Genomic DNA, 12,967 nt, shown 5'->3' with positions numbered 1-12,967 from the left:
GCTCGCGTATTCCTCAAAGGTGTTGTAGAGGCCTAATTTCTCAATTTTATCGTTGTTAGAATTTTCGGGGAGGCTAAGCACTGCCTTGAAGGCTTTCCTTTTGTATTAGTTTGCTTCACCTCCGGGTTTATTAGTGCTTGGTACGGGAGTGCGTACGTGACCCTGCTAGTTATAAAGGTTAAAAAAAAAAAAAATTAAATTATGGGGTTTTACGTGCCAAAACCACTTTCTGATTATGAGGCACGCCGTAGTGGAGGACTCCGGAAATTTCGACCACCTGGGGTTCTTTAACGTGCACCTAAATCTAAGCACACGGGTGTAGTTATAAAGGTGTGGACCAGCCTGATCATTTCTACTTCAGTTCATCATCATCATCAGCCTGGTTACGCCCACTGCAGGGCATAGGCCTCTCTCATACTTCTTCCAACAACCCCGGTTATGTACTAATTGTGGCCATGTCGTCCCTGCAAACTTCTTAATCTCATCCGCTCACCTAACTTTCTGCCGCCCCCTGCTACGCTTCCCTTCCCTTGGAATCCAGTCCGTAACCCTTAATGACCATCGGTTATCTTCCCTCCTCATTACATGTCCTGCCCATGCCCATTTGTTTTTCTTGATTTCAACGAAGATGTCATTAACTCGCGTTTGTTCTCTCACCCAATCTGCTCTTTTCTTATCCCTTAACGTTACACCCATCATTCTTCTTTCCATAGCTCGTTGCGTCGTCTTCAGTTAGCCCATCTTTACTGCTGGATATCCTGCGTATCATACAGGCTACGTTCCCTTCTGTTGCTCTCAACTTTTGGATGGTGTGTGTGGTGCCTCCTTTCTGTTGTACCCACATTCCCAGAATGCGCAGTATTTTCACCTCCCTGACCTCCCTCATCCAGATGTATCGTTATTTATACTGTGAACGAAACAGGCAAGTAATACTCGAAAGCGTGGTGTTAAACTTCGCCCATTGGAAAATGCTGCCTCCGTGCTGGATCTTCTCTTTATGCAACACTTCCTTGGAACTTTTGTTCTATGACTGTTTCCACAAGAAGGGCTATCCTTTTTTTTTTTTTGCTTACTCCACAAATAAATTAATTAATAACGCCTTTATTTCAAGTAAGGGGGCGGCTCTCGGCCTCTGTTGAGAAATAAATTCGGAATGGTTTACGGGATCGTTCAAGTAGTTCGGTAACGCACGTCAAACACCATGCACCACTTCCCACGACAACAACGCTTAGCATCTCTTCACATGGCATAAGTAATACTGGCGTCAAGCAGTGAGTTCCGATGGCAATCAAGCGCGATCGGGATCAAATTTCTCGACCGCGATTGGCTCCCTTCCACAGCTTGTGCAAATGAGTCAATCGCGATCGAAAGTGCTGCTATGTGACACCTGTGTAACTGCGGTGTAACACCTACAGCTACACTGCCAGGAGCACAGTAAATCTTACCTCATGTCCCTATTAAATTCTTGTACAGGATTGTAGAACACATCATGTGAACTCGGGAAAAACACCTCCGCTTTGCCTTCAGTTACCGACGTCTGGGGCACCTTATCGATTCTGGCGACAAGGTCCAAGGGAAGTTGACTCCCAGTTGTGTCAACTGTATCGCCGTTTCCAGTAGTCGCCAGGTACGACATTGCTGTGATACGAGGGCCAGAGCCCATCAAACTGCTAAAGAACCGGCGGCCAGCGATGCTGCTGAGCAGAAACACGTTTTTCAGCAGCCCCTTATCTATCATCATCATCAGGTAAACAAACTTAAAACATGGCGGTCATGACGAATTTTTGTCACCCACGGAATTAGAGAAAAGAAAAAGAAAACTATTATATTGTTAATGTAAAATATCAATTAATTTCCGTAAGTATAAATCACTTTTTTTACAATTTTGAAATTAATCTTTAACTTTCGTAACCTTCCTTTGTATCATAGAGTTTCTAAAAATACCCTAGAGGGAAATGTGGCGCTAGTGTCTACGGGGGTTCTCATGAGCGTTGCCTCAACCTACATGGGAATGATGGGAAGTACAGGCTTCGGATTGACTTCGGTCTTTAGACTAGTGGCGTTTGTTTCTGTTTCTGGCGTAGAGACAGGACACCTTGAAGACGCGCTTGGCAAGTACCGTTCCGTCTGTCACAATGATTCATTTTCTACTAGAACAGCACGTGAAAAGCTGTTTTAGCTTTATTATTACGCATAAACATGCTTTGTTTAACTATGAGAACTTGTTATTGTGTGTACGACTACATATTTACGTAAAAAGTATCAGCGGGCCGCTAAAGTTGGAGGACAGACGACAAGGTTCGCGCTCGCTTTGAAACAGTTGGTCGTCTGTTCTTGCTTTTCTTCGCTTGGTCATGCATCGTGGGTGAGTAAAGATGTAATATGCGTGAATGGAAACATTTTCTGAAGATTTTACTTTGAGAACGCGCTATTTGCGTAGCCATATCCACGTTTTAGACGAAGCCTCTTACAACACCAGCCAACACCACGAGCCTCGCAGACACATATACCGCACGGAGGAAACTAAGGAGAGGCCCTGACGTCACTCTTTGTGAAGCAAAAGTGAAGCCGGAATTTGGCGTTGCTCATGGCGATGCTCCGCCTTTTGGGCCACCCTCCTCTCTTGTTTACATCTTTCGCGAAACCACGCCGCGCTGCGCGTGGTGTCGCGCGCTCGCGCAACATCTGGCAGAGCACGGTGCAGGTAACACAGCGCAACAAGACACGGTGACTAACGCAAACCCGCCCACTCAGCGCCTTTGCCACGGCCCGAAACCTACCAGAGCAACACGTGTGAGCGCTCAAAACCATAACAACGCCGCCATTGTGGCCCAAAAGGCGTGGCCATACAACAAAAAATAAAATAAAAAAAGCAGCAAAAAAAAAAATGAGAGCCTACTACGTCATTTCCGCCACACTTTTCTCCTAGCGCGCGGAGGGGTAGGGCCTCTCCTTAGTTTCCTTCCTCCGTGCACATGCCGTCATTCCCATGACGGCACGGTGCCCCCTTAAGAAACTCGCATAGACGGTGGCGCCAGATTACCCTCTAGGTGTTATAGTGAGAAACTCTATGTATGTATATATATATATATATATATGTATATATATATATATATATATATATATATATATATATATATATATATATATACATATATATATATATATATATATATATATATATATATATATATGTATGTATCACCATCTTACTCTTACTACAGTGTTCTAGAAGGTTTTCTTCCTTCTAGTACACTCTACTCTTATGTAGACCCCTTTACTTACCTTTACTTTTCTGGTTTCCATCTTTGCCTTGTACTTCCGGTTCAGGCGCTAGGCGCGCGCAGTTTGAACGACCGCATCTCAGTTTCATTTCACCCTGTTTCTTCTAAACTTTCTTCCAAGTTACGCATTATTACTGCTCCGTACATAGTTCCACGATAACTTAGCACGTCTTTTTTTGTTACAAACTTCACTTTTACTCCTATTTCGTTATTATGCATGAAATTAGAAGGCCTCAAAACGTTTATTATACGAGACGAACGTTGCCTAATACCCAGCTCCCCCGAACTCCGAACCGATTTGAACTCGGGAAAAAAATAATAATAAAAAAAATCGGTTAGACTGCATCGGGCACGCAGCCGCAGTGCGGTACGTGAAACGTCTTGTTGCGTGCTGCTGCTAAGGTGTATAGGTCGTACGCTCTTAAAAAGGTTTGCACATACCTTTGGGGGCTATACTAAAAAAAGAAAAAAAAGTACACCCTTCGGAGCTAACCTTGTCCCACAACGAGAATGGTGGTCTGCTTCGCCCGCATTTCCTTTCTTTAACGCTGCGTGCCCGATACTTCCAGTCCATGAACGACATGCCCGTCATCAGCGTGACGTAGCATTCTCGACAGGAAAGTAGCGAGCGCAGAGTTTTCAAGGAAGGAAACGCAAGCAAGGCAGATTACGGTTATCACAAGATTATCATAAGCCTCCAAGGGCGCAAACTTTTTTAAGGGTGTAGGGTACAGAATTAGAGGTAACCTACTAAACCAAATACAATTTATTCACGCCCCAGAAAACCTACATGCTTAACTTAAGCTAGCGGGGGTACTGAGGTCAAACCTTGAAGTCGTGCTACGTCCCTATTCGTAGCAGGCCCGCCGTGGTCAAAGGTATAGTGGACGCGAATCGGCATCCTTCTGTCTTGCTGCACGAGTCACTCAATTCCTGCCACTTCTGGACTGTACACGTGGAAAGCGGGGACACCATAGCTGAGCAACCGCCGAATTTCGGCGACGAATGGCTCATTTGTAAGCCTTAACCGGCCGTGGTTGCTTAGTGGTTGTCATAGAGTTTCTCACTACATTACCTAGAGGGAAATCTGGCGCTGCTGCGCTGTGGTATGCATGGGAATGCCGGTATATTGTGGATTCGGATTGGCATCGTTCTTGTAGAGACAGGACACCTTGAAGACGCGCTTGGTAAGTACCGTTCCGTCTGTCACAATCATTCATTTTCTACTAGAACAGCACGTGAAAAGCTGTGTTAGCTTTATTATTATGCGAAAACATGTTTTGTTTAACTATGAGAACTTGTTATTGCGTGTACGATTACATGTTACGTAAAAAGTGTCAGCGGGCCGCTAAAGTTGGAGGACAGACGACAAGGTTCGCGCTCGCTTTGAAACAGTTGGTCGTCTGTTCTTGATTTTCTTCGCTTGGTCATGCATCGTGGGTGAGTAAAGATGTAATATGCGTGAATGGAAACATTTTATGAACATTTTACTTCGAAAACGCGTTATTTGCGTAGCCATATCCACGTTTTAGACGACGCCTCTTACAACACCAGCCAACACGAGCCTCGCAGACACATATACCGTCATTCCCATGACGGCACGGTGCCCCCCATAGAGTTAGTAGAACAACTCTAGAGGAAAAGCTGGGCCGGAAAAGTGGGAACCTCTAGGGCGCCGCCCTGTTGCTACTGGTCAATGTGGCCAGCGCAATTACTATTGAAAGCGCTAAAAACAAGTACAGGTCACCTTATGCTTTGTCATCTAAAAACGCATACCTGATGGCTTTATGAAGGTGGTGCGTTAATATTAAGTTTACAGAAAGCGATCGCTAAGTCCGTGACTTATGTAAATCACGATTTACGCATTCATGCAATAAAGGATGACGCGAATTTCGGTTTCGAATATTGTTTTTTGGATGCGTAGTAGCTTCGTACAGTTTAGGTTTGACATGCGATCGCGCGTCGACATCGGACGCCATGGCACACTCGTGCCTTATGTGCCACCGAAGCCCCAAAGTGCTCTGGCATATATCTTCACATGTAAGTAAATGAATGTATCTCCTTGTTGAGAATATCACGCGAGTAGGCAGCTCTTGTGGTGCATCACAATCGTTTGAGAAGCGTCACAGTAGAGCATTTTTCTACATGCGGAGCGGTGTTTTTATTTGCAGGTTTCGCTTCAGTATGAAATCGCTGGACAGGCGGACCAGCGCACCGGAATTGTACTGGCGAAGCCACAAGCAACTCAAAGAATCTGTTTAATTGTTGCACTTTGAACAAACATGCTTCTACAAAGGCCACAGCAGAAAAACAGCCTGATGCCGAGTATTTCTGTGCCATGAAGTAATCAAGAGGCGAGTGCCTAATGCGGACGAAATCGAGTGCATCGAGACTTTGAACGACAGAAAACTGAGCTAGTTGGTAAGGATTCATCATGCAAAACAGAGGTGAGGCGTGCAGACAGGACACAAGAGTAGAGAAGTGGGCGGCGCTCGTGTTGTTTGCTTGTAAATACTCTACTCTTGTGTCCTGTCTGCACGCCTCAACTCCGTTTTGCATAACGAGTGCATCAACCCACATGTTAATAGCGTAGGTGTTTTATTAACTGTGCAATATTTTCAACACTTCCTTGCATGCCATTTCATGTGGAATATCTTTTCTGGTCACAAATTTGTGCAGCGAATCTATTTGCATGATCGACTCCTGGCCTGTGGGACCGTTCACTTGCACTTGATGCTGAGTCTTTTACATGCATCCATAAACTGCAGATATGCACATCAGATACCTACGAGCATTTTCAAAATTCAATTATTTTAGACAACAGGCACATATGCAGTACTGACATAATATCAAATACGACTAAGCAGCTGGGACACATTTTTGTTGACCATACTCGCAGGTAAAATAAGTAGATCATGTGGACAGCTCCAGCTCATTTTCCTTAAATCAGTGTGTACAAGGGGTATGCAAAAATATTTTTTTTTTGCGCGCACCGATTATTTTGCTGTATAAGCAAGAGAACCCACCACGTTAGTGTAACGTATCTTGTACATCACACTAATGTGTGCTTTGATTTACCAAGTGAGATGAGTTACTTTGTGGCTCATTCAGTCATATCACACTGCAAGCTGCATTCATCAATCTTCAATTGGATTTTGCAAGTGTTTAATGAAACATGTTTCCCTTTTATGCAGATATGCAATGGCAAGCCCTTCCGTGTGTTCCACAGGTAAAATTTAAGCTCTAAATTAAAGAAGACATTTCTAGTCAGAAACAAGCAAAAATGGTGAATTCAGAGTATCAGAAGCCCAAGGTACAGAAATTATGAGAAGTGTCGATTGATTTTAAGGAAAGAGTCGTATTTGAAAATGCAAGACTCTTTAGTGGAGGTCAAGCAAGTCAATATAGGTAGAATACTCTGCAAAATTATGCGAGTGAGGGGATGTCAAACAATGGGTCAGGAAATGCGTTGTTTTTCTGCGAAACAAAAGCTGATTGCCATTACATAAGTCACTTTAGCATCATGAGACTGCTGCTTGATAAATTCAGAAATAAACCAAAAAGCAACACACGCAAAAATAAAAAACAATTTAATGATGCTCTCTCCACACTGGGATAAATAAAAAACGCATCACATCTAATGTGGACATATCAGACACCTTGTGAAACACTAAAGAAAAAATTCAATTTCGAGCTATGGCACTTGCTGCATAGATGTGGGGGGCCTTGCACTAATAGTGATAGTTACCACTGCACTTAGAAATTTAAAGCATTCATGCAGACAAGGATCATTCTTTATATTTTTGGCTACCACTTCAAATGCCTCCACCGAGTGTTACAATGCTGCATGCAGCCATACTAAGGATCTTGCAGCAACACCTGCAGGTAAAAAGCAGAAGCAGTCAAAGTGCTGGTGTTAATGGACACTATGTTTGAAAACTTTTAGGCGAGAAGAGTGCAAGAAGCAGACATAACAACTGCATTTATTTACATAATTCCCCATTTGAATGGCCTTTTCTTTTTGCTTAGACAATGCCTACGCCTAGCCACAGCAGCTCCCTCATACAGACCCCGCAAGCCAAGAGGCCGTGGAGGCAAATGCAGGTAAGAGGCAAGAAGCAATAGCACTGGTCTCGACATTCATCTAATGTCTTTCTTTTTCTTTCGTTAAGGCAGCCAGCACACCTCGAACAGCCACCTTGACTGCGGGTGTGTCACCCTAGTCACCAAGGAAACATTTGAGGGAAAGCGACAGGCAATGTGAACAGCCACTTCTCCATGTAAACTATACTCTTTCTCTCGGATGACTCCTACGCCTCGCCACACCAGCACACTTGTGCACAAAGAGGCCGCAGAGACACGTGCAGGTCAGAGGCAAGAAGCAGTGGCACTGGTGTCGACAGTCACCCAATTTCTTTTTCTTACACTGAGGCAGCCAGCACACCTCGAACAGCCACCTTGACTGCGGGTGTGTCAGTAGATTCCTGTTGTACATATGCTCATAATAAACTTCAGTAAACTTGAACTTGATAATGAACTTGAAGGCAAATGGGACATTGATGCATTGTTTTTTTGAACATTTATTGTACACATACAATATATGTTATACTTTGCAGTGCTACAGAGCGTATTTTGAAGCTTCCCCCTATATTTTGCACCTTTAATTACGTACGTGTTGTGTGGCCCTCAATGCAGTTCATGTTGTAGCAGCTGCTTTGTCTGTGTATCGCACATTGGCTTAAGCTCGTAATATCCACATACTTCTCTCACATATACAAAATAAAGTTCTATGTAGTCCTCAGTGTTACAACAAAAAATGAAAGTAAACAATCCGATCGTGGAGTTGTGTTTATTACAGTGATTCCTATGACAGTTACTGACAAGTTGACAACTTGAACTGGTCCATCCGTCCATAGCCTCCCCTATTTTTCAAAAATATAGGAGGCTATGATCCGTCATGGCAAGGAATTGTATGTATACATAAAAAAAGGGGGGGGGGGGGGGGTATGTGTGTGTGTTTGTAGTGGGGGTATAATAGGATTAGGGCGGTACGAAAAAATGTACCAACAGCGTCCTCTAGACCCATTCCCTTAAGGTACCGTAACAAAGCGTATTATGCTTAAAGTTCATACAACCAACCCTGATATTACTACACACGCCAGGCGACGCGAGCTACATTTGCCATGACGCATTCGCGACTGCACCGGATGCCCTCCATATTATTCTCGTTAATCGTGCTCACTGCACCGAGGCAAAAGAAAGATCATGGGCGCAGGTGCCTTTAAGGTATCTCGACCTTGCGAGGCACTGCTGCGCGTGCCAGGGGAGCTGCCCGTGCGAACACTTCCTGGCACACACCTGCCTCGGCGGCCCTAACCTACGTACCGTTCTGCTTCGAGCTTTGATCCCCCCACTGTCCCGGGTGCCCTGGAGTTCCTGCGCCGCCTGCTTTATTATAATCTCAGGTGCTCTCTTGAGACTTCCGTTTGTCGGTTACATGTGCCCTACAGCTGGATCAGTACTTATAATAAAAAAAAACTGATCTATCGTCGCGACGATAGATCGCGAAAGCGGCTTTTGCAGCATACCGCGCCCGTGCGAAGAGAATTACGGAACGCCAACGAGGAATCTGACCACAGCTTCGAGCTCGTAACCTCGTCGAGTGACACTCCTACAACAGGCGTGACTGCTGAAAACCGCATACCGCCGGAAACTTCAACAGGATCATCCCTCGGTTTCTTAATTGCCACCTGTACGGCCAACATAGACCACACTTACACCGTCCCGCAACATAGAATAAAGAAGCAACTTATAGAGCCCAAACACACTGCTGCACACACACATCACGACACTACAAGCGAGACGCCATGCTGCTACGCTGCTACGGTTGCCGGATTGAAACTGACTACTGTCACCAAGTCTAGCAAGCGTCTCAGGAGCTGGCAACCTCGGCGCGTAGCAACATGGCGGCGCTCTTGCGGTTCCCGATTTCAATGCATGGGCCCTATGGGTAGCTTGTCCTCTAGAGTCAGTATAGTAACTCTATGGTGCCCCCTTAAGAAACTCACATAGACGGTGGCGCCAGATTACCCTCTAGGTGTTATAGTGAGAAACTCTATGTTGGTTGTGGTGTTTGGGCCGCTAAGCGCGAGGTCGGGAGATGAAATCCCTTCCACGGCGGCCGCATTTCCATGGGGGCGAAATGCCGAAAAGCACCCGTGGACTTAGATTTAGGTGCACGTTGAAGAACCCCGGGTGGTCCAAATTATTCCGGAGTCCCCCCACTACAGCGTGCCTCATAATCAGGTGGTGGTTTTGGCACGTAAAATCCCACATTCAAAATAAAAAAGTTTGATAGCCTTATATACCTCCTGATGAGAACAGGCTTAATTTTTAGTTTGATGTACATAATGAGGTCTCTCAAACGCGACCCCTCTAGGTTACATCAAAAACCCGTACTACCGAGCTATGCCTGTCTGAACGCCGAACCAGGGGCTAAATTTAGCTCCGATGGCGTCGCGCGCGTGACTACGGTGCCTCGATGTCCTCCTCGCCCGTCGCTTCGTAGAGGTTGGAGACTTCCGCCGCCATTCTCATGCCTGCTCCGAGGGCGAGTAGGCTTATTTCCTCTCAATGAGCTCTGGACGGATGCTGCGACGTGAGCACTGTGCTGTTATTCCGGCCACCGAAGTGCATCGCGCAGTGATCTCGAAGGCCATACTTCGTGCGTGCTGATTTGTTGTGAGACGCTCGGAACGCGAGACGATATGCACGGGAAGACCGAAGTTATTTTCGCCGAACTGAATTCAGAGCGCCAAAGTACAGCGTATACAGGGCAGAAAGAGCAGAACAGGTGTTGATGTATCAGCTAATACTGGACACCGCGAAACGGTAATGACGTTTATATTTAGGAAAAGAATGTGGAGATCGAGCCTTGAAAAATTCGATCAAGGAAGTGCCAAAAGCTCATTAATGCCTCGTTACTTTCAGGGAATCTTTGAAGAAGAAAATTACAGGGTCTCTTAAGATCTATCTGAAGAGGTGAACGGCGAAAGCCATTTCACATTTCAGTCATTATTAGTCATTACTGGCCATTACTAAGAATTTTGGTCATTTGTAATGAATTGTGGTAATTACAAGCCATCGTTAGACATATTGGTCATTTCGTAGTCATTAGTAGTCATTACAAGTAATTAGTGGTCATTTTAGTCATTACTACTCATTAATAATCAATTGTGGTTATTACAAGCCATCGTTAGATATATTGGTCATTTCGGAGTCATTAGTAGCTATTAGTCATTACTGGTCATTATAAACCTCTAAATATCTCTAATATAACGTTATCATTCACTAACTGTCACCACCAATCATTTTTCAATTATTTAATCGGTCTTCACATGTCGTGATGACGCTTCGGCGGACACTCCGGCGGTAAAGTCTGCTGACACGAACTTCACCATGAGCCTAGAACGGCTTTCGCCTTAAAAAAGGGATACTTTCATTCATTCAGAAAAAAATGTGGAACGCTTCACGATTTTGCGTGTCATCCTTGCGCAGGGGCCATGCTAATCTTCTCTGTATCGTTCCAATTTTAGTATATGTACTTTGGAAGTACACATAGAAGACTTACGTTCAGCTATATATAGCCATGATTTCGGCTGTACCAAAGCAGCGGTGAGAGTTCTTTGATATTCTAAGATTCGAGGCCACGACAGTCAATAAATCACACAAAATGTTGTGTTTTGGAGATTTTAGGACACTTACCAATGACCTGTTATACTAACGGCAGTTAATTTTTACGGATACGATCCTTATACCACATTATTTACCTGTGCGACGAGGGAACCCCCGACGGCCGGCCATTTCGGCGTCTTAAAGCCCCTCAATCTCCCAAAGTAGCGCCATTCGCTTCCCTCCTCCTCCGCTCGGCGCGGCCTCGATGGTGGCGCCGCCGGTGGTGGGCCTGCCGTAGCAGACGACGGCTAACACGCTACGGGAGGAAATCCACAGAAAAGTTCGTTCGAGCCCTGCGGAGCAGTTTTTTCAATCGAGATCTTTCTTCGTCAGTCGGTAACTGGCCTTTAGAATTTAGTGTTAGAATTGCGGAGGAAATACAGAAAATGACCATTATTCAAGGCGTATTTAAGGCGTAAAGCGCGCGACGTTGAGAGTTCGTGTTGCTGAAACGCGACGCAAGCACGCGGTGTACTCAAACACGCGCGTAATTAGCAAAGTTTCAGGTGTTGACAGCGTGAAAGTATGTGTACGTGGTTTCGTAGGTTCATTCACGTACCTGCAGGACACTTTTGTTCGGTCGGCGCGTGAGAGATTCCGGCTGTGTGCGGTCAGCAATGCCTGGCAACAGGGCCGTTTTTTCATTGCGGGGTGCTTTGGTAATCGTGACGATATATATATATATATTTTACAAGTAGTGCTCCAGGAGGGCACATGTAATGGCTAACGGAGGCCTCTGAAGAGCACGTAACATTACACTAATGCAGGCGTCGCAGGGAGTGTTCGCATACAAAATTGGCTGTCCGCGATCTTATACCCCCTTGGCATGCACAGGCTTCGGCGAGCCCCATCCAGCGCTGGTTCTAGCTTTGGTGTTCCCGTTGCCGCTTTGGTGCCCTGGAAGCGCCGTCAATAATACGAAATAATGACAAGTTGTTACGCTAGTAAATAAAATTTATTGAAGAAATACAATCGCGCCGAGGCACCAACTTCTAAAGCAGCGCTAGCGCGCGAGTATTATGAAACGCCGACGAGGAATTTACCGGCCCACGTACAACTCTACGATCAAAGTGCACGTTAAACATCCCCAGGCGAGCTAGATAAAGTTATCCGGAGCCATCCACTACGACCTCCATCCTAGCTTTAGTCGCTTCGGAACGCTAAAAACATTAATCACCACAAACCAAATCAATACATGCGGGCGTACATTCGAAGCCAAAAGACTGCATCGTAAGTCATAGTGAGCCTTGCAATAGCGTCGAGAATGTGCTAACTTCTGGTGGAGCTCAAACACACCCTGAATAAAGTCGCTTTTATGTCACAGGCCAGCTGCAGATGCGTGCATTTCACCGCAAGACGATACTATATGAAACAAAGAGAGCACATTCGAAAAAAGAAAGTCAAACAACGCGCTAAAAACCACGCAGAGCATGAACACCCACTTTTTCGAAGCGGAAGGCGTGAACTAGGCTCAAAATAAGAGGTTGTGAGGAGCCGTGGCCCTTACTTCACTAAGCCGTGCGTTCTTTGCCATTTCCTCGAAGTCAGCCCGCCCGATCCTGCGAATCCACACTTCTTTTTGCGTTGCGCCCGCCGGACGGCAAAGCAAAAAGCTTTTTGCCCTTGCTGTGTCTGTTGCGGCAACCGAAGGCGCAGCAGCATGGCATCGCAATTAAGTTCTCGGCCCTGCACATCCTATTAAGCCAACGCACTCTGTCAGTGCACCTGCCGTACTTTCGTCGCGCAGGCCCAACAATGGAGGTCGGCGCGGGCTGGATAGAAAAAATATACAAAAGCGCGGCGACTGCTCCGCGCTGGAAAGAAAAAAATATACAAAAGCGCGGCGCCCGCTTCCACGTGACACAGATTGGCCAATGGGGGAGCGGAGGAGGCTAGGGCGACAGGAAGCGTGGAGGAGGTCGCGCCAGGGTGAGCGGGGTGTCGGAAAG

The 12,967-nt window shown here is 45.7% G+C and overlaps 1 protein-coding gene and 1 non-coding gene across 3 annotated transcripts in view; both read right to left on the bottom strand.

Moving 5' to 3' along the window:
• Positions 1-1,746, bottom strand: part of Trm1 (tRNA methyltransferase 1) — a 40,401-nt gene extending 38,655 nt beyond the window's left edge. The window contains exon 1 of one of the 2 annotated variants that reach the window (XM_072290052.1): positions 1,446-1,746. In XM_072290052.1, the coding sequence (XP_072146153.1) occupies positions 1,446-1,744 (299 nt within the window). In that variant the 5' untranslated portion in view covers positions 1,745-1,746. The remainder of the gene's footprint in view (positions 1-1,445) is intronic. The other variant, XM_055067727.2, reaches the window with a different exon arrangement.
• Positions 1,747-10,796: 9,050 nt separating this feature from the next.
• On the bottom strand, positions 10,797-10,899 carry LOC140213046 (U6 spliceosomal RNA). The gene has a single exon (XR_011889985.1). It is a non-coding gene; the product is annotated as a U6 spliceosomal RNA (small nuclear RNA).
• Between the last annotated feature and the right edge of the window lie 2,068 nt (positions 10,900-12,967).

The sequence above is a fragment of the Dermacentor andersoni genome, chromosome 8 (genome assembly GCF_023375885.2).
Source record: "Dermacentor andersoni chromosome 8, qqDerAnde1_hic_scaffold, whole genome shotgun sequence".
NCBI lineage: Eukaryota > Metazoa > Arthropoda > Arachnida > Ixodida > Ixodidae > Dermacentor > Dermacentor andersoni.
This window is presented reverse-complemented; position numbering and strand designations above follow the sequence as displayed.